A 27,813-nucleotide genomic window follows, 5' to 3' on the forward strand; every position below is an offset into this window, starting at 1 on the left:
AGGCGGGCGGCGCGGGGACGGGGACGGGGTCGGGGTCGGGGGCGGCCGCCATGGTGGCCACCTGCCTGCAGCTGGTCGGCTTCGTCACCAGCTTCGTGGGCTGGATCGGCATCCTGGTGACCACGTCCACCAACGACTGGGTGGTCACCTGCGGCTACACCATCACCACCTGCCGGAAGATGGACGAGCTGGGCTCCAAGGGGCTCTGGGCCGACTGCGTCATGGCCACCGGCCTCTACCACTGCAAGCCCCTCGTGGACATCCTCATCCTGCCAGGTGACCGCCCCATCACCCTGCCCCCCCACCCCCAGCGCTTAGGACAGCGCTCGGCACCTAGGGAGCGCTTACCGTTCTAACGTGATTACGAGCGCCGCCTCGGCAGGCGCGGGTCGTGGGTTCGAATCCTCCGCGGCCGGGGGGCCCCCGTTGCCATCGCGCTCCTCCCGTCCCCCGATCAGACCGTGAGCCCGGCGGGGGGCAGGGACCGTCTCTCCCTCTCTCACCCGTTTGTCCAGTCCGAGCGCTCAGTCCGGTGCTCCGCACGTAGTGAGCGCTCAGTAGATAGTGGCGAATGGATGAATTGGCCAGTCCGAGCGCTCAGTCCGGCGCTCCGCACAGAGTGAGCGCTCAATAGATAGGAGGGAATGGATGAACTGGCCAGTCCGAGCGCTCAGTCCGGTGCTCCGCACAGAGTGAGCGCTCAATAGATAGGAGGGAATGGATGAACTGGCCAGTCCGAGCGCTCAGTCCGGCGCTCCGCACAGAGTGAGCGCTCAATAGATAGGAGGGAATGGATGAACTGGCCAGTCCGAGCGCTCAGTCCGGCGCTCCGCACAGAGTGAGCGCTCAATAGATAGGAGGGAATGGATGAACTGGCCAGTCCGAGCGCTCAGTCCGGCGCTCCGCACAGAGTGAGCGCTCAATAGATAGGAGGGAATGGATGAACTGGCCAGTCCGAGCGCTCAGTCCGGCGCTCCGCACAGAGAAGTGAAGTGACTTGCCTAAGGTCACCTAAGGCGGAGCTGGGATCCGAACCCGGGATCTTCTGACTCCCAGGACCGGGCTCTTGCCACGTACTACGCCATGCTGCTCTGCCCTGCGGGCAGGGAACGTGTCTGTTTTATTGGGATAGGGTACTCTCCCAAGAGCTTAGTACGGCGCCGTGCACACGGTGAGCGCTCAGTAACTACGATCGACCGGCCGGCTCCCTTCGTTCATTCGGTCGTATTTTCTTGAGCGCTCACCGCGTGCAGGGCGCCGGACTAAGCGCCTGGAATGGATAATGCGGCAACGGAGAGAGACCGTCGGTTCATTCGCCCGTCCGTTCGTTCAGTAGTATTTATTGAGCGCTCGCTATGTGCCCAGCACCGTACTAAGCGCTCGGAAGGGACAAATGGGGAGCAGAGAGAGACGGTCCCCGCCCTCTGACGGGCTCACGGTCTAAACGGGGGAGACAGACAACAGAACAAGTAGACGGGCATCGGTGCCATCAAAATAGTTAAACAGAACCGTAGATACGTACGCGTCATTAAGAGAACGGAGTAGTGAATAACGGATCCGAAGGCCGCGGCGAGGGGAAGGGGGTAGAGCGGAGGGAGTCGGGGCGATGGGGAGGGGAGGAGGCGCAGGGGCCAAGGGAGGGCTCCTCCGTCTGGGAAGGCCTCCCGGAGGAGGTGACCTCTCGGTAGGGCCGTGAAGAGGGGAAGAGAGTCAGTTGGGCGGAGGTGAGGAGGGAGGGCGTTCCGGGACGGCGGGAGCACGTGGCCCGGGGGTCGACGGCGGGACCCGTGTTAATGTTAATGTTGGTATTCGTTAAGCGCTCGCTAGGTGCGGAGCACGGTTCTGAGCGCTGGGGGAGATACGGGGGAATGAGGTTGCCCCACGTGCGGCTCGCAGTCTTAATCCCCATTTTACAGATGAGGTAACCGAGGCACGGAGAAGTGAAGCGACTCGCCCGCGGTCACGCGGCTGACAAGGGGTAGAACCGGGATTCGAACCCATGACCTCTGACCGCCGAGCCCGTGCCCTTTCCACCGAGCCACACCGCTTCTCTATCTAGCGCCCTAGCGGAAAGAGCGCGGCCCCGGGAGTCGGAAGACCCGGTTCCCGACTCCGGCTGCGTCGACCGTCCGCGGTGGGATGTTGGGCGGCGGGCTCCGCCTCCCTGTGCCGCCGTTGCCTCGTCTGTAGGATGGGGGTTAAGACTGCGGGCCCCACGTGGGACGGGGACCGTGCCCATCCTGCTTTGCTCGAATCCGCCTCCGTGCTTAGTACAGTGCTTGGCAGTAAAGCGCTTACCAGATACCGTTTATTTAAAAAAAGAAAAAAAGCAAACAGTTGGCTAAAATCTGATCCCGCGGAAGCCGGTCAGTAGCCTCTCTCTCGTAGAGAGAGGGAGGAGCTCGGGAGAGAAGGGAACTTCGAAGACGAAAACCTCAAAGCAAGGCGGGATTCCCTCTTTTCCAGTTAATGTTAGCTTTCTTCAGGGTCCGGGACTTGGGGAATGCCGGTTCGGCCAAGCCTCGGAAGGGACGGCCGGGTTCCTCTCTGTGCTACTCGGCCCGTCTCTCCTCTGCCTCCTCCTTCCCATCCCCCTTCCGTTCCTTCGATCGTATTTACTGAGCGCTTAGCGTGTGCGGAGCGCCGTACCGAACGCCCGGAAGGCCCAACTCGGCAACAGATAGAGACGATCCCTGCCCCACGACGGGCTCGCGGCCTCGAAGGGGGAGACGGACAGCGAAACGGAACAAGACGTCGGGCACCGATACTAGCGAGAGAAATAGAATCCGTAGATCCGTAAATAAAATAAAAATGATAAACGGTGGTATTTTAGCGCTTACTATGTGCAGAGCACCGTTCTGAGCGCTGGGGGATACGAGGCGATCGGGTTGTCCCACGTGGGGCGCCCGGTTTTCATCCCCATTTTACAGATGAGGGAACTGAGGCCCAGAGAATAGTAATGATAACGTTGGCATTTGTTAAGCGCTTACTATGTGCGGAGCGCTGTTTTAAGCGCTGGGGGGATACAGGGTCATCAGCCTGTCCCACGTGAGGCTCACGGTCTCCATCCCCATTTTACAGATGAGGGAACTGAGGCCCAGAGAAGCCAAGTGACTTGCCCCAAGTCACCCAGCTGGCAAGCGGCGGAGCCGGGATTCGAGCCCGGGCTCTTTCCACTGAGCCACGCTGCTTCTTCTGTTCACCTTCACCCCTGAGGTGAAGGTGCTCCAGAATCCCCGACCGTTATTAACAACGATAATAATAATGACAACTGTGGTGTTTAAGCACGTACTCTGTGCCGGGCACCATCCTAAGCACAGGGGTGGATACAAGAAAAGCAGATCGGACACCGTCCCCGTCCCACGTGGGGCGCACGGTCTCGGTCTCCATTTTCCGGAGGAGGTGACTGAGGCAGAGAAGCGAAGTGACCTGCCCAAGGTCACACAGCGGACAAGCGGCAGAGCCGGGATTAGAACCCGTGGCCTTCTGACCAATCCCGCCCACACCCGATACCGCTCCTCGGTTCCAGCCGCCCCATCGACCGGTCGCATTTATTGAGCGCGTACCGTTGGCGGAGCGCTGGGTACCGAGCGCTCTCTGGGGGGCCCGGGAGAAGAACCCGACCGGGATGCCGGGAATCCATTTCGGTGCTTTCGGGGGTCACGGACCTGCGGGGTAGAGAAGCAGCGTGGCTCAGTGGCCGGAAGCCCGGGCCTGGGAGTCGGAGGTCGTGGGTTCGAATCCCGGCTCCGCCGCTCATCGGCTGTGTGACCTCGGGCGAGTCACTTCCCTGTGCTTCCGTTCCCTCATCTGTGAGATGGGGATGAAGACCGTGAGCCCCATGTGGGACGGCCACATTACCTTGTAGCTCCCCCAGCGCTTAGAACGGTGCCTGGCGCAGAGTAAGCGCTTAACAGATGCCATCATCGTTATTATTAAAAACCGCACCCTCGAAAGCACCAACCCCTTTGAAGGTTCGGTCCTACAGTAGCCCACGAGAGAGAGGAGTGTGACTTTGAAGGTTAGCGTGTCGAGGAAACGAAGAACCTCTGTTCGTGAATCGTCTTAAGCTCCACCGTGGGCAGAAAATGTGTTGCACCTAGTGTGGTGCTCAATCAATGCTATCATCACCACCGCCGCTACTGGGCGGTTATGTTTATTGAGCCCTTTCTTTTGAAATGGTGCTGTTGGAGAAGGCTTTGGGCGAATACCTTGGCCTGCCCCAAAAGCAAACAAATGGATTTGAGAGGAAATTAAGCCAAAGTGGCCTTTGGAAGCGCAAGTGACTCCATTTAGATGAGCCCCTGTTGGACACACAGGTCGGGAGGACTGATTCTCCGGAGAAGACACCGATGCTAGGAAAAGCGCAGGGAAAACGTGGAAGGGGCAGCCCGGCGGCTAGATGGAGAGAGACGGTGGTGACGGAGAACCGTTGGAAAGGTTGCGGATTCTAACGATAATAATGGTGGTATTTGTTAAGCGCTTACTACGGGCAGAGCGCTGTTCTGAGCGCCGGGGGAGACCCAGGGGAATCCGGTTGTCCCACGTGAGGCTCACGGTCTTAGCCCCCATTTTGCAGATGAGGGAACCGGGGCACGGAGAAGTGAAGCGACTTGCCCACGGTCACACAGCTGACAAGCGGCCGAGCCGGGATTTGAACCCGTGACCTCGGACTCCCAGGCCCGGGCTCTTCCCACCGAGCCACGGCGGAGGACAGGATGTTCTGGAGAGACTATATCCGTGGAGCGGCTACCGATCGGAAACGACTCGATGGCACTTAATAATAATCGCCGTGTGCAGAGCACTGTGCTAAATTAATTAACGCTGGTATTTGTCAAGCGCTTACTATGTGCAGAGCACTGTTCTAGGCGCCGGGGGGGATACGGGGTCATAGGGTTGTCCCACGTGAGGCTCCCAGTCTTCATCCCCGTTTTCCAGAGGAGGGAACTGAGACACAGAGAAGTGAAGTGACTCGCCCACGGTCACGCAGCTGACAAGGGGCAGAGCCGGGATTCGAACCCATGACCCGGGACTCCCAAGCCCGGGCTCTTTCCACTGAGCCACGCTGCTTCTAGCGCTTGGGAGAGTGCAACATAGCAATCTAAGACCTACTGCTTCCAGCACAGCCTACTGCCGCTTCGTGCTTCATTCTCTCCCCCTGGGAAGTGTGGAGCATGGTTCTAATAGTAATAATGACGTTTGGTATCTGTTAAGCGCTCACTACGTGCCGAGCACTGTTCTAAGCGCTGGGGTAGACACAGGGGAACCGGGTTGCCCCACGTGGGGCTGCCGGTCTTCATCCCCATTTTACAGGTGAGGTCACTGAGGCCCGGGGAAGCGAAGTGACTTGCCCACGGTCACAGACTGTGAGCCCCACGTGGGACAACCCGATTCCCCTGTGTCTACCCCAGCGCTTAGAACAGTGCTCGGCACCTAGTGAGCGCTTAACACATACCAACATCATTATTATTATTATTATTAAGTGGCCGAGCCGGGATTCGAACCCGCGACCCCTGACTCCAGAGCCCGGGCTCTTTCCACCGAGCCACGCTGCTTCTCGACTGGCCTCTATGGTTCTAACTGGCCCGTGCCTTTTTGGGGTGCGGGAGGAGGAGGAGGAGGGCGGGAATGTTTTGAAAACCGGATTGAAACCCGTCCCGGGCGTACAGCGCCTTATCAGACCTTCCGCGGTTACAAAGCACGGTAAACATATCCGCTACAGGAAAGGAAACGATTGCAGAATTTTCATATTTCTACTTGCGTCGTACCAAAAAACTCCCGTTGTTCTCGGCGTGGGAGTGATGTATTTTTTTCCCCTTTTAAGAGATGGTGAGTTTCGCCAGCTCTGCAGCCGGGATAATTAGTCGGAACCAAACTTTCCCCGGCTGCGAGAAGACAGCGCGGCCCGTGTTCGGTTCACCGGGCCACCGAGTCAGAAGGAGCTGCGTTCTGATTCCCGTCTCTTCCGCTCGTCTGCTGTGTGGCCTGGGGCGAGTGGCTTCGCTCCTCTGTGCCCCAGAGACCTCTTCGGGGATGGAGACCGTGAGCCCCACGGCTCACAGATTAGATTAGATTAGTTCACATCTACCCCAGGGCTTTGAACACGTAGTAGGCGCTTAACAGATAGCATGGTTATTCCTGGGACGCTCTGTCTGTGGGCAGGGATTGCAGCCCCCGGCTCCGTCGTGCCGTATCTTTCCGGATGCTGGCTCCAGGGCTCTGCACGCGGTAAGGGCTCCATAAATCCTACCGATCGATTGGAACAAAATTCCCAATTACAGCCTCCTCTTGCTGCTACGTCACTCGTTTCGTCTTGTTCCGTCATCGCAGACGGCTCCGTCCTCCGTTTAATTCAAACCCCTTTCCGATCGCCCGCGGACGACCCCTCCGCCTCTCCGACACCCCGGGCGCCACTGGGGGATTTTCATTCATTCGGTCGCCTTTATTGAGCGCTGACTATGTGCAGGGCACCGGACTAAGCGCTTGGAACGGACGGTCCGGCAACAGGGACGATCCCTGCCCAGTGACGGGCTCGCGGTCTAATGGGGGGAGGGGGGGGATTCGATTTGAGGATTAGGTTCGATTTAGACTAGAATTAGGTTAGATTTGAGGCCTAGAGGGTGTCCCGGGGCCGCCCCCGAAAGGTCCCGCTGTGCCGGCGGGGGGGGGTGGGGGTCGACGGCACTCAACATTTTGAGGGTTGCCCACGTGCCCGGGACTGGGTTTCTCTCACGTGAGTGGGACCCGCTGGCATATCATCCTCCTTTCCTTTCTTTGTTCTCACTCAGCTGACTCGGTCCGTCCTTCGGGGCAACAGGATAGAGGGAAGTTCCTGGGGTTCGATCCAACCAAACTTGGCCGCTGCAGCGATAATACGAACTAGGATGACATCTGTTAAGCGCTTACTGTGTGCACTGTACTAAGCGCTGGGGTGGAAAGGAACGTCAGTAATTTTGTCGATTTTTGTTGCCGACGGTATATTTGCGCGTGTTTATTACTCTATTTTATTAATGATGTATCTATACCTATAATTCTATTTATTTTATTTATACCTGTAATACGATTCTATTTTTTAGTTGCTGCCCGTCTACTGGTTTTGTTTAGCTGTCCGTCTCCCCCCTTCTAAACCGTGAGCCCGTTGTTGGGTGGGGATCGTCTCGATCTGTTGCGGGATGCAGAGGAGCGGCGTGGCTCAGTGGAAAGAGCCCGGGCTTTGGAGGCAGAGGTCGTGGGTTCGAATCCCGGCTCGGCCGCTTGTCAGCTGGGTGACTCTGGGCAAGTCACTTCACTTCTCGGTGCCTCAGTTACCTCATCTGTAAAATGGGGATTAAGACCGTGAGCCCCAAGTGGGACAACCTGATTCCCCTGTGTCTACCCCAGCGCTTAGGACGGTGCTCGGCACATAGGGAGCGCTTAACAAATACCGACGTTATTATTATTATTATTAACTGTACTTTCTAAGCAAACCGCGTCGGTTGGACACGTCCTTGTCCCACGTGGGGCTCACAGTCTCAATCCCCATTTTGCAGATGAGGGAACTGAGGCCCGGAGAAGTGAAGTGACTTGCCCAAGGGCACGCAGCAGACAAGTGGGGGAAGCTGGTGTAAATCTGAAGTTCAAGTACCGTGGCTCAGGCCATATTTTCCTAGTTGCCTGACTAAAACAAAGAATGAGAGATGATTTAAAAAAGCCACACACGGTATCGCGGATGAATTGTCTTGTTTTCCGTATCTGTCAACGCCCGTTGTTCCAGCGAAGAAATAAATGTTGGTAATTTCGTCGTTTTTTTGTTGTCGATGGTATGTTTGTACATGTTTATTACTCTATTAATGATGTATATATACACACCTATAATTCTGTTTATTTTATTTATACCTATAATATAATTCTATTTTTTAGTTGCTGCCCGTCTACTTGTTCTGCTTAGTTGTCTGTCTCCCCGCTTCTAGACTGTGAGCCCGTTGTTGGGTAGGGATCGTCTCCATCCGTTGCCGAATTGTACTTTCCAAGCGCTTAGTACAGTGCTGTGCACACAGTAAGCGCTTAATAAATCCGACCGAACGAGTGAACCTCCCCATTTGGCAGCGAGCCGAATCAACGTGGCATATTTTGAGCCCCAAGGGGATTTCTTACTTCGGGTGGGTGGGCAGGAGAAGGTGGCCGGGGCTCCAGAGAGCCGAGTGAGGCAGAAAGACCTTGGCTTAGTGGAAAGAGCCCGGGCTTGGGAGGCAGAGGTCGTGGGTTCTAATCCCGGCTCCGCCGCTGATCAGCTGTGTGACTGTGGGCAGGTCACTTGACTTTTCTGTGCCTCGGTTCCCTCATCTGTGAAGTGGGGATGAAGACCGTGAGCCCCACGTGGGACAACCTCATTACCTCGTATCTACCCCGGCGCTTAGAATTATTATTATTGTTATTATGGCATTTGTTAAGCGCTAAACTACGTGCCAGGCACTGTGCTAAGCGCCGGGGTAGATACAAGCAGATCGGGTTGGACACAGTCCCTGTCCCACGTGGGGCTCACAGTCTCTCTCCCCCTTTTACAGATGAGGTAACTGCGGCCCAGAGAAGTGTGCTGGGCACACGGTAAGAGCTTAAATGCCATCATCATTATTATTATTATAAAGAGACCTCGATAGTGCTGCCTCATGGTTCCCGGGCAGGCACCAAGAGGAGCTGATCAATGGTATTTATTGAGCACTCACTCTAATAATAATTGTGGTATCCGTTAAGCGTTTAACTTTCTGCCAAGCGCGGTACTGAGAGCTGGGGTCACTACAGGGTAATTAGATGAGTGCAGCCCCCATCCCACGCAGCCTCTCTGCGCACCACGACGTCGCAGTCGAGTCGATTTCCGTCCCGGAGGAGCACGTACTCTAGAGGAAGCAGAAGACTCTGCACGGTGTAGCGGTTAGAGCCCGGGCCTGGGAGTCAGAAGGTCGTGGGTTCTGATCCCGCCGCCTGTACTTTTCGCCCGCGTGACCCTGGGCAAGTAGTAATAATACTAATTGCGGCGTTCGGCGAGGGCCGGGCACAATCACTTCACTTCTCTGGACCTCAGTTTACTTCATCTGTAAAAGGGGGATTGAGACCGTGAGACCCATGGGGGACAGGGACCGTGTCCAACCTCCTTTACTTGCATTCGTTCGTTCAGTCGTATTTATCGGGCGCTCACTGTGTGCGGAGCACTGTACTGAGCGCTCGGAAGGCACAGTCCGGCAACAGATGGAGACGATCCCTACCCAACAGTGGGTCCGCAGTCCCCGATTATCATTATTAGATAATAATAACTCCGAGAGGCGTGCCATGATTCCCACTCAACACTGTATGGGTTTTTTTTTGTTTTGATCTTTCCCCCTCCGCCCACCTCTCCACGACAGGCTACGTGCAGGCGTGTCGGGCACTGATGATCGCGGCTTCCGTCCTGGGCCTTCCGGCCATCCTGCTGCTGCTGACGGTCCTGCCCTGCATCCGGATGGGCCACGAGCCCGGCGCGGCCAAGTACCGACGCTCCCAGCTGGCCGGGATCCTTCTCATCCTCCTGGGTGAGACCATGGCGTCGCGCGTGGGGCAGGGGCCTGGGAGTCGGAGGGTCATGGGTTCTGATTCCGGCTCGGCCACTCGTCGGCTGCGTGACCGGGGGCAGGTCACTCCGTTCACTCATTCGGTAGTATTTATTGAGCGCTTACTAAGAAGCAGCGTGGCCCGGTGGAAAGAGCCCGGGCTTTGGAGTCAGGGGACATGGGTTCGAAACCCGGCTCTGCCGCTTGTCAGCTGTGTGACTGTGGGCGAGTCACTTCACTTCTCTGGGCCTCAGTTCCCTCATCTGTCAAATGGGGATGAAGACCGTGAGCCCCACGTGGGACAACCTGATTCCCCTGTGTCTACCCCAGCGCTTAGAACGGTGCTCTGCACATAGTAAGCGCTTAACAAATACCAACATTATTATTATTGTCATGTGCAGAGCACTGTACTAAGCACTCGGAATGTACGGTTTGGCAACAGAGAGAAAATCCCTGCCCACTGACGGGCTCGCAGTCTAATCGGGGGAGACAGACGGACGAAAACGAGACAACTACATCACGATAAATAGAATCGAGGGGATGTACTGCCCTTCTCTGGGCCTCGGTTACCTCATCTGTCAAATGGGGATCAAGACTGCGGATAGGACAGGGAATGTGTCCGACCCGATTTGCCTGTATCGGTCCCTATGCTCGGTACGGTGCCTGGCACATAGTAAGCACTCAACAAAGCGGCGTGGCTCAGTGGCAAGAGCCCGGGCTTGGGAGTCAGAGGTCATGGGTTCGAATCCCGGCTCCGCCGCTTGGCAGCTTGTGTGACTGTGGGCGAGTCACTTCACTTCTCTGGGCCTCAGGTACCTCATCTGTAAAATGGGGATTAACTGTGAGCCTCACGTGGGACGACCTGATTCCCCTGTATCTCCCCCAGCGCTTAGAACAGTGCCCTGCACCTAGTAAGCGCTGAACAAATACCAACATTATTATTATTATTAACAAAAAATACCATTATTATTATTATTATCCTTTGACTCACCACAGTCGGAGTACTTCGACCTTGCTCATTTCTCCCTTCCCCTTTGGAAGAAGCAGCATGATCAGACCGTGAGCCCCTCACTGGGCAGGGATTGTCTCTCCGTTGCCGAACTGTACATTCCAAGCGCTTAGTACGGTGCTCTGCACATAGTAAGCGCTCAATAAATACGATTGAATGAAATAAATGATTGAATAATGGAGAGAGCACAAGCCTGAGAATCAGAAGCACCTGGGTTCTCATCTTGACTCTGTCACTCTTCTGCTCTGTCACCTAGGGCAAGTCACTTCACTTCTCTGGTCCTCGGTTGCCTCATCGGTCAAATGGGGATTAATAATAATAATTGTGGTATTTGTTAAGCGCTTCCTGTGTGCCAGGCACTGTACTGAGCGCTGGAGTGGATACAAGCAAATCGGGTTGAACACAGTCCCTGTCTCACGCGGGGCTCACCATCTCAATCCCCATTTGACAGATGAGGTCACCGAGGATAAAGACTGTGAGCCCTGTGTAGGACAGGGACGGTGTCCAACCTGATATTAGCTTGTACCTACCCCAGCGCTTAATACAGTGCTTGGCACATAGTAAGCGCTTAAATACAATTATTATTATTATTATTATGATTAGAATTAGTAGAAAAAATATTTGGTAAGAGCTCACGGTGTGTGGTACACTGCCCTGAGCCCTAAGATAGGCTACTCAGATGGGAATTAGACCTGGTCCCTCTCCCTTGAGGAGCTCCCCAATGCTGATGACTGAATTAGGATAGTTATTCCTTTTCCTCTAGGTCTGTAAGCTCCTGGCGGGTCGGGAACCAGTCTACCAACTCTGTTATTCTTCCAAGCGCTTAATACTAAATGCACACCCTAAAAGCTCAATAAATATCGTTGACTGCTTCAGTGTTGACCCTTTCGATGAGTCTAAGAGAAAATGGGTTCATTTACTGCTGAACTGTACTTCCCAACCTCTTAGTACAGTGCTCTGCACACAGTAAGCACTCAATAAATATCATTGATAGATTCGATGTTGACCCTTTCCATGAATCTAGGAGAAAATGGGGTCATTTACTGCCGTCCCGTACTTCCCAAGCACTCAGTATAGTGCTCTGCACACAGTAAGCGCTCACTAAATACGTCTGAATGAATTTAGCAATATCGCATCTCTTGGGTATTAATAGCTATTGTGTGTTCAATTTGGCTGCAGTTTGAATCAGTCAGTCGTATTTCCTGAGTGCTTACTGTGTGCAGAGTAGTGCACTGAGCGCTTGGGAGAGTACACCGTGACGATATAACAGACTCATTCCCTTCGCACAGTGAGCTTTCAGTCTAGAAGACGATGATCTTAAAGACGGTCAGCTCTCTGTGGGCAGGGAATGGTGTCTGTTTCTTGTTATATTGTACTCTCCAGAGCGCTTAGGACAGTGCCCGGCACACAGTACGCGCTCAATAAATATGAATGAAGGAGCTTCAAACCTAAGAAGATGGCGACTCGGGAATCCCGTATTGCACGACGAAGCTGTCTTTTTGGAGTTCTGAGTGGATGAACTCTTTTTGCCCTCCCAGGACAGTCCACCCTGGGAAACCTTAACGACCCAAATCGATTTTCACTTTGCCCGCAGTGCCAGGGAGAAGCAGTGCGGCCTAATGGAAAGATCACTGGCCTGGGAGTCAGAGGATCCGGGTTCTAATTCTGGCCCCGCCCCCGGTCTGGGCAAGCCACTTTTCTTTGCCTCCGTTTCTTCATCTGCAAAACGGGGATTCAATATCTGTGCTCCCTCCTACTTAGAATGTGGGATCCGATTATCTTGTGCCTACCCCAGTGCTTAGTACAGTGCTTGGCACATAGTAAGCGCTCAACAATTATTATTAAAATGGGGATGTGGAGGCCCCAGGGAAAGCAGGATCCGTATGTCACGCGCAGGGTTGCTGTTCTAGTGCGGTGGCCCCTTCTGTGCCCGCAAGGATTTTAGTCTTCACACTTCCTCGGCTGAGCTTATACTCTATTTCTTGAGTCGACAGCTAACCCTGAGGGGACTCATTTATCATTCAATCGTATTTATTGAGCGAGCACTGTACTAAGCGCTTGGAAAGTACAAATCGTCAACAAATAGAGACAATCCCTAGCCAACAACGGGCTCACGGGCTTGAGGGTATGAAGCTAAGGGCGGGGGGAAATCAGGAAAACCTGAAGTTGGCCACAACAGCAGCATCAGTGTAAAATGGCGATAGCCATCTAAACCCCGAAAAACAGCTTCTTCAGCGTTCTTAACCCTCACTTTGACAGCTTACTTTTTTTAATGGTATTTGTTAAGCACTTAACTATGTGCCAGGCACTGTACTGAGTGCTGGGGTGGATCGGGTTGGACACAGTCCATGTCCCTCATGGGGCTCACGGTCTTAGTTCCCTGTTCTGCAGATGAGATAACTGAGGGGCAGAGAAATTAAGCGACCTGCCCGAGGTCAGGCAGCAGACAGGTGGCAGAGCCAGGATTAGCACCCAGGTCCTTCCGACTCCCAGGCCCGAGCTCTGGGCGCTAGGCCAAGCTGTTTCCCACGTCAAAGCTTATTTGACTTTATTCCGTGCAGATATTCTGCCCTTTCTTTTTCCTGGGTAGATTCTTATTCCATCCTGTTAGCAGTGAGGGAGACATGGGCTAGACCTATGTCCGACCCTCTGGACTCTAAGCTCCTTGTGGGCAAGAAATGTCTACCAACTCTTGATTTGTGCTCTGTATACAGTAAGCACTCAATAAATCCATTGATGGTGATTACCGTGTATCCGCTCCAGCGCTTAGTATGGTGGTTGGTGCATAGTAAGCGCTTAATAAATACCACAGTTATTATTAGATGTGTAACCCCCCAAACCCCCCAGAGGCTCCAGGTGTAGTCGAAAACTTCTGGACTGTAAGCTCTTGGCGGGCAGGGGATGTGTCTGTTTACTGTTATAGTGTTTTCTCCCAAGTGCTCAGTACATCCCGACTCTGCCCCTTGTCAGCTGTGGGACTGTGGGCAAGTCACTTCACGTCTCTGTGCCTCAGTTCCCTCATCTGTAAAATGGGGATGAAGACGGTGAGCCTCACGTGGGACAGCCTGATTCCCCGGTATCTCCCCCAGCGCTTAGAACAGTGCTCTGCCCAGAGTAAGCGCGTAACAAATACCAACATTATTATTATTATTACAGCGCTGTGCACACAGTAAGTGCTCGGTAAATACCATTGACCGACGATTGAATCATATTTATATTATGTGTTTCTCCCTCTGGACTGTAAGCACGATGAGGGCAGGGAACACGTCGGCCAACTCTGTTGGATTGTACTGTCCCGAGGGCTTAGCACGTTGCTGTGCACAAAGTAAGCGCCCAACAAATACCACTGATGATGAACTGGAGACATCCGGGCCTAGATTGAAGTTTGGCCCTCAAACAGCCTCTGGCAAGGTTGAAAAAGCCTCTCAAAAGGCAGTTGAGATTGGTTTTTCTCTGTCCAGCTTTTCCTCCTTTGAGGCGAGTTGGAGGCATGAGGTAGATGACCTAGGATTTATGTAAAAACCAGTCCCGGAGTTTGTTATAAGTAGCCCGGCAGACACTTGTTGGGCTTTCAGCTATGACCATATGTCTCCTTGGGTTTATTCTGTGATCCAAGTAAAGCAAGTCAGGGTGAAATTAACCCAGTCTTACATACAAAAAGAGTCTCATGTGCAAAAATTCAAATGTCTTTTCACATAAAAATTGTATCCAGTAATCAGAGAGAAGCAGCACTGTCGAGTGCATGGAGCCCGGGCTTGGGAGTCAGAAGCACCTGGTTCTAATCCAGGCTCTGCCACTTGTCTGCTGTGTGACCTTGGGCAAGTCACTTTACTTCTCTGGGCCTCACCTGAAAAATGGTGATGAAGACCGTGAGCCTCGTGGCGTGGACTGTGTTTAAACTGATTATCTTGTATCTATCCCAGCGTTTAGTATAGTGCCTAGCATATGGTCAGCACTTAACAAATACCATAAAAAAAGGAATAGTGTTTATAGCGTGCTTACGGTGTGCTGAACAGTCAGTCGTATTTACTGAGTGCTTACTGTGTGCAGAGCACTGGTACGTATTGCTTGGGAGAGTGCAATAAAACGATGATAGACGGACACATTCCCGGCCCTCAAGGAGTTTACAGTCTAGAGGGGGTGACTGACGGTAATATAAATAAATAAGTTGCAGATATGTACATGAGTGCTGTGGAGCTGGGATGGGGGATGGATAAAGGGAGCAAGTCAGGGAAGAGAGTGAGAGAAGAGGGAAGAGAGGGCTTAGTCAGGGAAGGCCTCTTGGAGGAGATGGGCCTTCAATAAGGCTTTGAAGACTTGGGGGGAGTCATTGTCTGTCGGATTTGAGGAGGGAGGGCGTTGCAGGCCAAAAGCAGGACGTGGGAGAGAGGTCGGCGGTGAGATAGATGAGATCGAGGTACAGCGAGAAGGTTGGCATTAGAGAAGCGAAGCGTGCGGGCTGGGTTGCAGTAGGAGAGTAACCAAGCGCTTAATCGTGTTTTATACGTTTATAGATTTTACAAATATCTCTACATTTTGCTATATGTCCTACAAAATATGAACCTCTACCCACAGTTCGGCAAATCCTACTGTGGCGGTCACCGATTCTGAGACAGCACGCGGGCACGCCCCAGAAGCCGTCCTCTTGGATAACACCGCGCCCCGAGCCCCAACAGGCTTGCGTGGTCTGAAGAATTTCCCTTAATCCCCAAATGGCACTCTGGCCAAAAGCTGTTTTGAAAATTCCCGTTATGGCCGAACCGAGGGCCTGGACTCTAATGCTGGCTCCGTCACTTGCTTGCTGTGTGACCTGGGGCAAGTCGGTTTACTTTTCTGTGTCCCTTTCCTCACCTGCAACGTGGGGATTTGATAGCTGTTGTCTTTCCCTCCGTCACCTTGCCCCCTCCTATCTTACCTCTCTGATTTCCTAGAATAACCCGGCCCACACACTTTGCTCCTCTAATGCCATCCCGTTCACTGTACTTCAGGCTTGGCTACCTGACCCCCATCCTGCCTCTAGCCTGGAACTCCCTCCCTCTTATGTCTGACAGACAATCACTCTCCACGCTTTCAAAGCTTTATTAAAAGCACACCTCCTCCAAGAGGCCTTCCCCGTCCAAGCCCTCGTTTCCTCTTTTCCCACTCCCCTTCTTTGTTGCCCTTGCACTGGATTTGCACCTATAATTCACCCCTCCCTCAGCCCCACAGCACTTTTATGTACCCACCATAATTTATTCCTTTTGTCTTAAAGTCTGTTTAAGCTCACTGTGGGCAGGGAACATGTCTAATCAACTCTGTTATATCGTACTCTCCCAAGCTCTTCGTACAGAGCTCTGCAATCAATCAGTCAGTTGCATTTATTGAGCACTTATTCTGTGAAGAGCATTGTACTAAGCGTTTCGGAGAGTACAATATAACAGGGTGGGTGGACGCATTCCCTCCTCGCAGTGAGCTAGGTCAGCGTTCGGTAAATACCAATGGTGAGAGCCCAGGCCTCGGAGTCAGAAGGACTCGGATTCTAATCCCACCTCCGCCTCTTGTCGGCCGTGTGACCTTCGGCCCGTCACTTCACTGGGCCTCATTTACCTCATCTGTAAAATGGGGATTAAGACTGTGAGTCCCATGCAGGACAGGGGCTATGTCCAGCCCAGTTAGCTTATAATGTTGGTATTTGTTAAGCGCTTACTGTGTGCAGGGCACTGTTGTAAGCGCTGGGGTAGACGCAGGGTAATCGGGTGGTCCCACGTGAGGCTCACAGTTAATCCCCATTTTACAGATGAGGTAACTGAGGCACAGAGAAGTGAAGTGACTTGCCCACAGTCACACAGCTGACAAGTGGCAGAGCCGGGAGTCGAACCCATGACCTCTGACTCCGAAGCCCAGGCTCTTTCCACTGAGCCACGCTCACCTCAGTGCTTGGCACATACCACATTATTATTATTATCGCAATGCCAAAATTATCATTATTATTGATTGAATGACTGTGAGACTCATGAGAGGCAGGGACTGTATCTGGCCTGATTAATTTGTTTCTACCCCAAGGTCTTAGAACGGTGCTAAACAAATAGAAAATGCTTTATACCATTTTTTTTTTTTAAACTGAGTATATTCGTATTTACAGCAATGTCCCTCCTTTGGGCCCAGAGGGTGGGTTGGGGAAATTCCCCAAGCAAACCTAGGAGAGGAAGCATGCGTGGTGTGAGGAAAAATTATTGGCAGAATTGCAAATACTGAAGATGCGATGAGAGCAGTCGAGCGTTCTCCATTAAACAGCTGTGAAATCCAAAGGGGAGGAAAGAAGTGGGAGAGAAAGCAACAGCTTTCTCTTAAATAGATAAGGAGGAACCCACGGAGACGGGATTGTGTTTCTTATTTAATATCAGCTCAAGAGTAGCTGTCGTGCCACTAAGTGACAAACGGAATCTCTTTAAGATAGCGGAAACAAGGACTCTGTGTTGCCTGAGCTGGGAATACTTCGAATTAAAAAAAAAATGCCAAACCCATGCTAAATGAAGAAAACCTATGCTTCTCTTCCGTGGTTAGGAAGATTTTTATTTGCTGTTTTAGTTTTGTTTTTTTTCTGGCAAGATTCAATTCTGGCTCTGTTCTCTTAGGTACGGGTTTTAGTTTTAGCTGTTCTGTGGAAATCTTTTCAGTGAGCACCTGAGGCAAACGATTAGATTAGAGTAAATTGTAGGAGTCGTGTGAAAGTATACATAAATTGTATAGTAGGGTATATGGTCTGTAAACTGACTAGTCGCTTGGCAGAGAACGATCAATACACGTGGCCTAGTGGATAGAGCACAGGCCGGGGAGTAAGAAAGACCTGGGTTCTTGTCCCCGCTCTGCCACTTGCCTGCTGTGTGACCCTGGGTAAGTCACCTCTCTTCTCTATGCCTCAGTTATCTCACCTGTAAAATGGGGATTAAGACTGAGAGTCCTAGGTGGGACAAGCACTGTACCCAACCCAATTTTCTTTTATCTACCCCTCCTCATGGTAAGCGTTTAACAGATCCCACAATATAGTTGAGTGCTTACAGTAGTCAGTAGTAGAACTGATCCCTGCCCTCAAGATTCTAAAATGCAGGGTTTTCATTCATTGTCGAATTTATTGAGCGCTTTCTATGTGCAGAGCACTGTACTGAGGGTTTGCAAGAACACAGTCCCTGCATTTTAGTAGGACTTCGTTCATTCAATAGTATTTATTGAGTGCTTACTCTGTGCAGAGCACTGTACTATGCGCTTGGAATGTACAATTCGGCTACGGATAGAGACAATCCCTGCCCAACGCCGGGCTCACAGTCTAACCGCAAATAAAGGATCTGAAACGAAAAGTTGCCTGCCTCCAGTTTCCCCTCCCCACTTCATATTGCACGCAGCTGACCGGATCAGTTTTCTAAAACATCGTTTTCCCCTTGAGACACCGCCTCCCGCCATCAATTCTCAAAAACTTCCTGTGGGTGTTTGTTTCTCTTCATCCGGGAGAAAGTCCTCACCAGCAGCTTTAAGGCATTCAGTCAGCTCGGCCGTATCCTGCTTCCTTGCATCAACCAATCAGTGGTATTTATTGAGTGCTTACTTCACGCGGAGCACTGTACTAAGTAAGCGCTCTTTGCAACCGACCTTCTCACTGTGTCTTGTTCTCTGCATGGGCTCCCTCTCTGTTCACATCCAAGGAGACCCCCAACTCTCCCTATCTAGAAGGCCTATCAGAAGCAGCGTGGCTCAGTGGAAAGAGCCCGGGCTTGGGAGTCAGAGATCATGGGTTCGAATCCCACCTCTGCCTCTTGTCAGCTGTGTGACTGTGGGCAAGTCACTTCACTTCTCTGTGCCTCAATTCTCTCATCTGTAAAATGGGGATGAAGACCGGGAGCCTCACGTGGCACAACCTGATTGCCCTGTATCTACCCCAGCGCTTAGAACAGTGGTCTGCACATAGTAAGCGCTTAAATATCAACATTATTATTATTATTAAGGCCTCCTTCAGGAGGCCTTTCCTGATTAATCCCATACTCTGCCCCATTTTGTCCCCTCTGCCATTTTCAACATTGCCAAGGCACTAAATCTCTTCGATGCTCATACTTTCCTGCCTCCCTAATGTTGTGCTTATGTCCACATGCTTTCAATCTAATATTTCCACCTACCCGGAATTAACTTTTAGCGCCTGACTCCCCTGCTAGATTGTAAGTTGCTTGTGGGCAGGGATCATGACTACTGACTCTGTTGTTCTCTCCCGTACGCTTCCCGTACACAGAAAGCTCTCAAATCCTATTAATTGATTCTAGAACTGAAACGAATAACTAGGGTCCTCCCCCATTCATTCATTCATTCATTCATTCATTCATTCGTATTTATTGAGTGCTTACTATGTGCAGAGCACTGTACTAAGCGCTTGGAATGAACAAGTCGGCAACAGATAGAGACGGTCCCTGCAGTTTGACGGGCTTACGGTCTAATCGGGGGAGACGGACAGACGAGAACGATGGCAATAAATAGAGTCGAGGGGAAGAACATCTCGTAAAAACGATGGCGACTAGATAGAATCGAGGCGATGTATATTTCATTAACATCTACACCCCTTCTGCATCTACCCTCAATAAATGAGTTTATAAGCAAGAATGTAATAATTCTATGCAAATAATAAAGATGTGGCTTCTTGCTATCACTGTCGCTTAAGACGCTATTGAAATAAAATAAATACTTCCTCAGAGCAAATGAGCGGGAAGGCATTTCAGAGGGTTGAAGGAAAAAATAAGATGGGCACAAAACAAATGGAGAAGGAAAACTTGATGAAAAACCTGCCAGGAAAATGGCATTCTACTCCGATATTCCATTGGTTTCATGTCTCTGGGTGGGAAATATCCAGATAACATAAAATGAATTATGCAAATAGGGTTTAACTGATTCCTTGTCAATTGTGATTTTTTTTTTTTAAAGATTTTGATTTTAGGAAAGGATAAAATGGAAAAAGGGAAATTGATTTCAAATAAAGTTGACCCGGATGAGCTTCTTGGTGGCTATATGTTGTTAAGCCTGAAACTGGTTAGTTATTTATGCTTTGGCAGGGCCATTTGGGAAGTTGATGTATACTGAGCAGGCTCTGCGTGTTGTCATAGTATCAGTTTTAGGAGATAAAGGAACACAGGAGGTTATAAAAATATGAACTAGTGGAACCCATTTCAGCACTATGGGTACAAGCTCATAGAATCAGTGAAGCTCTATTCCCTGTAAAAATTGCTTTCTTATCAAGTTTTTAATAGTATTGCTAAACGCTTTCTTTGTGCCAACCACTTTACTAAGCACTGGGGTCTTGTTTTATGCCGTCGAGTAATTTCCCACCCGTAGCGACACATCTCTCCCAGAACGCCCCGCTCTCCATCTGCAGTTGTTCTGGTGGTGGATCCATAGTGTTTTCTCGGTCAAAATACGAAAACTGTTTACCACTGCCTCTTTCTGCGCAGTCAACCTGAGTCTCCGCCCTCGACTCTCTCCCGTGCCGCTGCTGCCCGGCACAGTTTTGACTTGTAGCAGATGGCCTGCCGCTCGCTAGCCACTGGCCACGCCAGGAATGGACTGGACAGGCCTCTGCTCGACTCTCCCTCCCGTAGTCGAGACTGGTAGAGTCCTGGAAATTCTCCAGGTGCGACTCTGAGAGGGGGAAGCACGGGGGTACCTGCCAGTTAATCAGGCCTGATGCAGTCCCTAGCCCACACGGGGCTTCAGAGGCTAGAGGAGAGGGAGAACAGATATCGAATCCCCATTTTACAGATGAGGAAACTGAGGCACAGGGAAGTGCAGTGACTTGCCCAAGGCCACACAGCAGGCAAGAGGGAGGGCCGACATTAGAACCCAGGTCCTCCAACTTCCCGGTCCGTGCTCTGGCGGCAAACCCAGAAAGAAAGAGCGCCGATGCCAAAGATCTGGTACTGTTTACTGTTTCTCTGAAACCTGTAAGGAAAGCAAACATCTGAAAAGTCAACACGTCAAAGGTATTAAATCTAGTTTATTCAATTGCTTGTACTACAGTGTGCTCCCTGCTTCCCGCGTGACTCATAGTAATATAGTTATTTATGTTCACCGCTTCCATTCCACCGTCAACAGATCGACTTGAATTATTTTTTTAAATTACATTTTTGAATGTTTTAATTCATACTGTTCACAACGAAGTCAATTTCTCAGCCAGCCTGCAATTTAGCCCTCCATTTAAAAATCACATTGTATCAGTGTCCCTGAAAGAAGTTTAAATTAGGCAAAACATGTACTTTCAGATGCAGGAAGATAAAGAGCCTAGTGTTTATCCCGTAAGTTCCCTGCGTTCTGTTAAGGATGTGATGTTTCTTTTCTGTAGCAGTGTCCGAAAAACAGAAATGAATGTTGGGCTAAGAAAATTGTTCTTTCTCCAGCCCGTGAGCTTGTCGTGGCCAGAGAACTTGTCCACCAACTCTTTTGTATTGTTTTCTACCAAGTGCTTAGTACAGTGCTCTGCACACACTTAAGTGCTCATTAAAGACCATTGATTTTTTTTTTCCTTTTTTTCAAATCCTAGCCAACAGATGGCTTAATTCTTGGCATCTGGACAAAAGATATGGTTTATTCGTGATTACTAATGAACAAGACCACTCAACTCTAGTCAACTTTCCGTATCTTCTCCCCCCTTTCCCTCTCCTCCTCCCCCTCTCCCGTCCCTCCCCCTCAGCACCGTACTCGTCCGCTCAACTGTCTATATCTTCATCACCCTATTTATTCTGTTTAATGAGATGTACATCGCCATGATTCTATTTATTTGCCATTGTTTTCATGAGATGTTCTTCCCCTCGATTCTATTTATTGCCATCGTTCTCGTCTGCCCGTCTCCCGCGATTAGACCGTGAGCCCGTCAAAGGGCAGGGACTGTCTCTATCTGTTGCCGACTTGTCCATTCCAAGCGCTTAGTACAGTGCTCTGCACATAGTAAGCGCTCAAAACATACTACTGAACGAATGAATGAATATCTCTCTGAGGACATGTCTTAGAAATCCCCCAGGCCGTGTCCAAGAGCCTAAAGGAGGGGTATAGCAAACGCGGACTACCCTACCCAAGCTGGGCTTGGCTCTCCGCAGCCTGGGAGAGAGAATTTGTGGAAAATAAGAGGGCGACTTGGTGGGGGCATCAATAGATTCACTGGTATTTGAGTGCTTACTATGTGCAGAGCATCATACTAAGAGTTTGGAGCATCCTACTAAGAGTTTGGGAGAATAGATCGGAGTTGGTAGACAAGTTCCAGCGTGGCTCAGTGGAAAGAGCCCGGGCTTGGGAGTCAGAGGTCATGGGTTCGAATCCCGGCTCTGCCACTTGTCAGCTGGGTGACCGTGGGCAAGTCACTTCACTTCTCTGGCCCTCAGTTACCTCATCTGTCAAATGGGGATTAACTGTGAGCCTCATATGGGACAACCTGATGACCCTGTATCTCCCCCAGCGCTTAGAACAGTGCTCTGCACACAGTAAGCGCTTAACAAATGCCAACATTATTATTAAGTTCTCTGCCCACTAGGAGCTTACGGTCTAGACGGGGAGAGTTACTTTGCCCACTCCCAAATGTCGACTAATAAGGAGTGGGGAGAGGTGTTGTTTTAAAACTCAGGTTTTTGAGCAATTGAGTTCTTTTATATGCAGGTCAGCAGAAATCAAAGCTTCTACCAAACCCCAAGTTGCTCAACGTTCAGTTAGGGAAAGCAAAACATTGCAATGAATTGTTGGTGAGATTTGCTTTACAGGGGATGAAAAGCTAGGGTTTCTCTCTCTCTAGTTCAAGTTTCATGGGTGGTTGTTCCATCTTGGCAGGAAAGGAATCCTAATAGGAGTAATCCATCCCTCAGTTTCTATCGATCAATCAGTCGTATTTACTGAGCATGCACATTGGGTAGGATATTTATTCATTCATTCAATAGTATTTATTGAGCGCTTACTATGTGCAGAGCACTGTACTAAACGCTTGGAATGTGCAAATCGGTAACCGATACAGTCCCTGCCCTTCGGGCTTACAGTCTAATCGGGGGAGACGGACGGACAAGAACAGTGGCAATAAATAGAATCAAGGGGAAGAGCATCTCATTAAAACAGTAGCAAATAAATAGAATCAGGGTGATGTACATCTCATTAACAAAATAAATAGGGTAATGAAGATATATACAGTTTTGTATTTATGTACATATCTGTTATTTATTTATATTAATGTCTGTCTCCCCCTCTAGACTCGAAGCTCATTATGGGCAGGGAATATGTCTGCTGTTGTATTGCACTGTCCCAAATGCTTAATACAGTGCTCAATAAATGCCACTGATGGATACGATACAATGCTCAGGAGATGCGAAACAACACGCCTAGTGGACAGAACGCGGCCCAGGGAGCCAGAAGGACCTGTGTTCCAATCCTGGCTCTGCCACTTATCTGCTATGTGACCTTGGGCAAGTCACATCACTTCTCTGTGCCTCAGTTATCTCATCTGTAAAAGGGGGGGGGAATAAGACCATGAGTCCCATGTGAGACATAGACAGCGTCTAACCTGATTACTCTGTATCTTCCCCAGCACTTAGAACAGTGCCTGACGTAGAGTAAACGCTTAACAGATACCATTAAATAAAAAATAGCTGAGGACATAGGTGATGTAGGGGAACCGAGGATTTACTTAGATAGGGAAGGCCTCTTGGAGGAGGTGCTTTTTCCACTGACCTTAATTCTGGGGTCTTACCCCTCTCTCATTCCTCCGCAAGTAACCCCCTTTCCCGACCCCAGCCCTGGTGACCCACGTACAAGCTGGCCCCACTTCCTCTATACCCCTTCTGAGTGCTCATAATGATGACGGTATTTAAGTGCTCACTATGTGCCAGGCACTGTTCTAAGCACTGGGGTAGATACAAGCAAATCAGGTTGGACACAGCCCCTGTCCCACAGGGGTGTCTCAAACTCCATTTTACAGAGGAGGGACCTGAGGCCCAGTGAAGTGACTTGCCCAAGGTCACCTAGCAGACTCAGTAAGATGGCAAGAAAGAGGTTAATGGAACATTTCATATATGACTAGACCGTACATTCTTTTGTTTTGGTTATTTATTTTTTTGGTATTTGTTAAGCGCTTACTATGTGCCAGGCACTGTACAAAGCGCTGGGGTAGATACAAGTTAATTAGTTTGAATACAGTCCATGTCCCACATGGGGCTCACAGTCTTAACCCCCATCTTCCAGATGAGGTAACTGAGGCACAGAGGAGTGAAGTGTTGTACCCAAAGTCACACAGCAGACAAGTGGGGGGAGCCGGGATTAGAACCCAGGTCTTTCTGACCCCCAGGCCCGTGCTCTATCCAGTAGGCCAAGCTGCTTCAGGGATTGCGTCTACCAATTTTGTTGTGTCGTCCTCTCCCAAGCGCTTAACACAGTGGTCTGCATATAGTAAACCATTAATAAATACCATTGATTGATTTTCAATGTTCTTTTTTGTTTGGGCCGTGTTCTGTCCCCCAGAGCCAGGACCATGCAGCCCTCTAGACTGTATGCTTGTGGGCAGGGAATGTGTCAGCTTATTATTATATTGTACTCTCCCAAGTGCTTAGTACAGTGCTCTGCACACAGTAAGCGCTCAATAGATGCGATTGAATGAGTGAATGATCGGCGTTACCTTTCAAAGAACCCTCAATCACTTTAAAGTATCGACCAGTCATAAAAAGATTCAGGATTAAGGCAAGTTGTATCCTAGATATTTCTTTCAGTGGAATTCATCGAAGCTTACTGGACTAAGTGCTTGAGAGAGTCCAATACAACAGAGTTAGGATGGCGTAGTAGATAGGGCCCGGGCCTGGGAGTCAGAAGGTCATGAGTTCTAATCCCCACTCCACCACTCGTCTGCTGGATAACCTTATGCAAGTCACCTGACGTCTCTGGATTGTTTTTGCCAGAGGCAGGGGGAATAATAATAATGATTGTGGTACTCATTAAGTGCTTACTATGTGCCAAGCACTGGGGTAGATCGGAGCTAATCAGGTCGGACACAGTCCGTGTCCCGTTTGGGGCTCACACTCTCATCCCCATTTTTCAGATGAGGTAACTGAGGCCCAGAGAAGTGAAGTGACTCACCCAAGATCACACAGCAGACGTGCGGCGGAGCGGGGATTAGAACCCAGGTCCTTCTGACTCCCCGGCCCGGGGTCTATGTTTAGGTGTCCTCTGGTGGTCCTTTCCAGTCCGCGGAGCTGGGAGGATGAGGCTGCCTTCTTCAGAACTCCATGCCTCGTGGTGCTGACCAGTGGATCCTCCAATATCGATTCAGCGATTGGCAAATGGGGCATTCGCTGATAGAGACTGAAGCCTGTCTTGAGCCTGTTGTCCGAGGCCCGGGCTCGCGGTGTCTTGATTCAATCTATGCTATTTATCGATTGATGGATTATGGTATTTGTTAAGCGCTTACTGTGTGTCAAGCACTATTCTTGAGAAGCAGCATGGCACAGAAGAGCACAGGCCTGGGAGTCAGAAGGTCCCGGGTTCTAATCCCACCCTGTCCCCTATCAGCTGTGTGACTTTGGGCAAGCACCTTCGCTTCTCTGTGCCTCAGTTCCCTCGTCTGTAAAGTGGGGATTAAGACCGTGAGCCCCTCGTGGGACAACCTGATTACCTTGTATCTACCACAGTGCTTGGCACAGAGGAAGCACGTAACAAATACCATCATCATTATTATTATTCCAAGCGCTGGGGTAGATGCAAGTTAATCGGGTTGGTCACAGTCCTTGTCACGATCTAAGTAGAGGGGAGCAGGATTGAAGCTTCATTTTACAACCGAGGGAGCTGAGGCACAGAGAAGTGAAGTGACTTGCCCAAAGTCACACAGCAGAGAAGGGGCAGGGGCGGGATTAGAACCCAAGCCCTCCCAGGCCTCTGGTCTTTCCACTGGACCAAGCTGCTTCTCATTACTGAGGGCTGACTGTGTGCAGAGCACGGTATGTACTAAGATCTTGGGTGAGGACAAGAGTTGGTAGACGTGTTCCCTGTCCTCAACGAGCTGCTTCCCGGAGGGGTAAGGAGAAGCAGCGTGGCCTAGTGGATAGAGCGTAGACCTGGGAGTCAGAAGGACCTGGGTTCTAATCCCGGCTCTGCCCCTTGTCTGTTGTGTCACTTCTTGGTGCCTCAGTTCCCTCACCTCCTTAGAGGAGGTGAGGATTAAGACTGTGAGCCAGCCCCATGTGGGACACGGTCCTTAGCCCGATTAGCCTGCACCTGCCCGCGCACTTAGTAATAATAATAATTACAGTATTTGTTAAGCGCTTACTATGTGCTGAGCACTTTGCGAAGCGCTGGGGAAGATACAGGGTAATCAGATCGTCCCACGTGGGGCTCACCTTTTTTAATCCCCATTTTTACAGATGAGGTCACTGAGGCCCAGAGGAGTGAAACGACAGCAGACGAGTGGCGGAGCCGGGATTAGAACCCACGACCTCTGACTCCCAAGCCCGGGCTCTCGCCGCTGCTTCTCTAAACAACAGCCGGCGCGTAGTAAGCGCTCAACGGACACCATTTAAAAAAAAAACTACCACACAGTCACTGTCCTCTTCCTGTTTCCCCAGCCCTGTGCGCCATCGTGGCCACCATCTGGTTCCCCGTGTGCGCCCACCGCGAGACCACCATCGTGAGCTTTGGCTACTCCCTGTACGCGGGCTGGATCGGGGCCGCCCTCTGCCTCTTCGGCGGCTCCGTCATCGTCTGCTGCGCCGGGGACGCCCAGTCGTTCGGGGAAAACCGTTTCTACTACGCCTCGGGCTCCAGCTCCCCGACCCACGCCAAGAGCGCCCACGTGTAAGAAGGCCACCAGACCTCTCCCAAGCCGCCCGCCTGAGGCTCTTCACCGCCGGACTTCTTCTTCTCCTTTTTTTTTTTTTTAAAAATGGTATTGGTTGAGCGCTTACTATGTTCCAGGCGCTAAGCGCTGGGGTAGATACGAGATAATCGGGTTAGGCACAGTCCCTGGCCCACACGGGGATCGCAGTCTTAATTTTACAGAGGAGGGAACTGAGGCCCAGAAAAGTGAAGTGACTTGCTCGGGGTCAGGCAGCAGGCTGGTGGAAGAGCCGGGATTCGAACCGAGGTCCTTCCGACTCCCAGGCCCGTGTGCTATCCACGAGGCCGGGCCGCTCCCGTGGGAAGGCCTGGGATGGCGTTGGGATGTGTGGGATCACCCGTCTCGGGCCGCGCTCCGTAGCCAAAGGGCTAGAAAAAACAGCGTGATGGGTATCTCGTAGCCTTAACCTCCCACTTGTTGCTCAGGACAGCTCTACCCCGACACGACTGATTTGATTTTTGCCCGGCCGTAGCTCCCAGCTGAGCTTCCCGATGAAGAGCTGGGATGTCCCTCTCTTCTGGTGGCTTTCAATGTTTTCTTTCTTTCTCACCCGGTCGTCCCCGAGTTGGGGGGCGGGAGTGGGGAGGAGAAGGGACGGCCCTTCCACTGTCAGAACAGCAGCGGGAGTCATCTAGAAGCAACTTATCGTTCACTCCCTTTCCTTCCGCCCCAAGGTCATTTCATTTCTGTTGCAACCTAGAGAAGGGATAGCAGGGAGGGGAAAGGTGGTTCGGGAGAAGGGATAAGTGGAACTCTCGGTCCGTGTGAAGACATCACTCTCCTGGGGTTTTTTTCGGTTCTGTTTCGTTTTTCTAGTTTGTGGTTTTGCATTTCTCTGTACATACACACTTTTTAAAGTGCTTTCGATCCTTGTCGTCGACCTGGTTTTCCTGACGTTCCCAATTCATCAATATGAAGGAAACGAACCAAATGAGCTTTAGTTACAAAGATTAATTAACAGTATATATGTATATAGCACTTAATGTCATTTCATAGACCAATCTCCGCCCTCTGCTTTCTTGTACAGGGTAGTTTTCTAATCCTTGTGTTTTTATGCTTCCAACTAACAAATGTTTTTAACTCTTCTCCCCCGGTTCCTGTTCTGACCTCTCGAAGCAGCGTTATTTAATAGTTTTTTTGTTCTGCTGTATGTGGGGACTGTCTACCAGCGTTACGGACACCGGTTTCTCCGAATACCGATGTTGCCTTTGTATTTTAAGTGAAACACCGTACAATAAATAACAGACTGTCTGCAAAAACCGGCCTTTAATCTTCTTCCACCGTGTCCCGGTGTGTAATCACGTCTAAGCTTCAGTTTCTCATTCACCCTGACGGATAATTTAGGAAGATATCTGAGGGCAGCTGGGAGGGGAGGGTGATTCTGCAGT

General features: G+C 50.9%; 1 protein-coding gene across 1 annotated transcript; it reads left to right on the forward strand.

The window, feature by feature from the left end:
* CLDN11 (claudin 11) lies at positions 1-26,473 on the forward strand. The gene is made up of 3 exons (XM_029055959.2): positions 1-276; positions 9,378-9,542; positions 26,154-26,473. Exons 1-3 carry the CDS (start codon positions 51-53, stop codon positions 26,384-26,386), a joined length of 624 nt encoding a protein of 207 aa, XP_028911792.1. The 5' UTR covers positions 1-50; the 3' UTR covers positions 26,387-26,473.
* Positions 26,474-27,813: the final 1,340 nt, after the last annotated feature.

This window comes from Ornithorhynchus anatinus, chromosome 1 (assembly GCF_004115215.2).
Source record: "Ornithorhynchus anatinus isolate Pmale09 chromosome 1, mOrnAna1.pri.v4, whole genome shotgun sequence".
Taxonomy (NCBI): Eukaryota; Metazoa; Chordata; class Mammalia; order Monotremata; family Ornithorhynchidae; genus Ornithorhynchus; species Ornithorhynchus anatinus.

Bases quoted from the DNA above. Each gene is read 5' to 3' on its own strand.
- CLDN11 (XM_029055959.2), top strand. From the start codon at position 51: ATGGTGGCCACCTGCCTGCAGCTGGTCGGCTTCGTCACCAGCTTCGTG. The intron at 277-9,377 runs GTGACCGCCCCA...TCTCCACGACAG, and splicing joins GGACATCCTCATCCTGCCAG to GCTACGTGCAGGCGTGTCGG. The intron at 9,543-26,153 runs GTGAGACCATGG...CTGTTTCCCCAG, and splicing joins GATCCTTCTCATCCTCCTGG to CCCTGTGCGCCATCGTGGCC.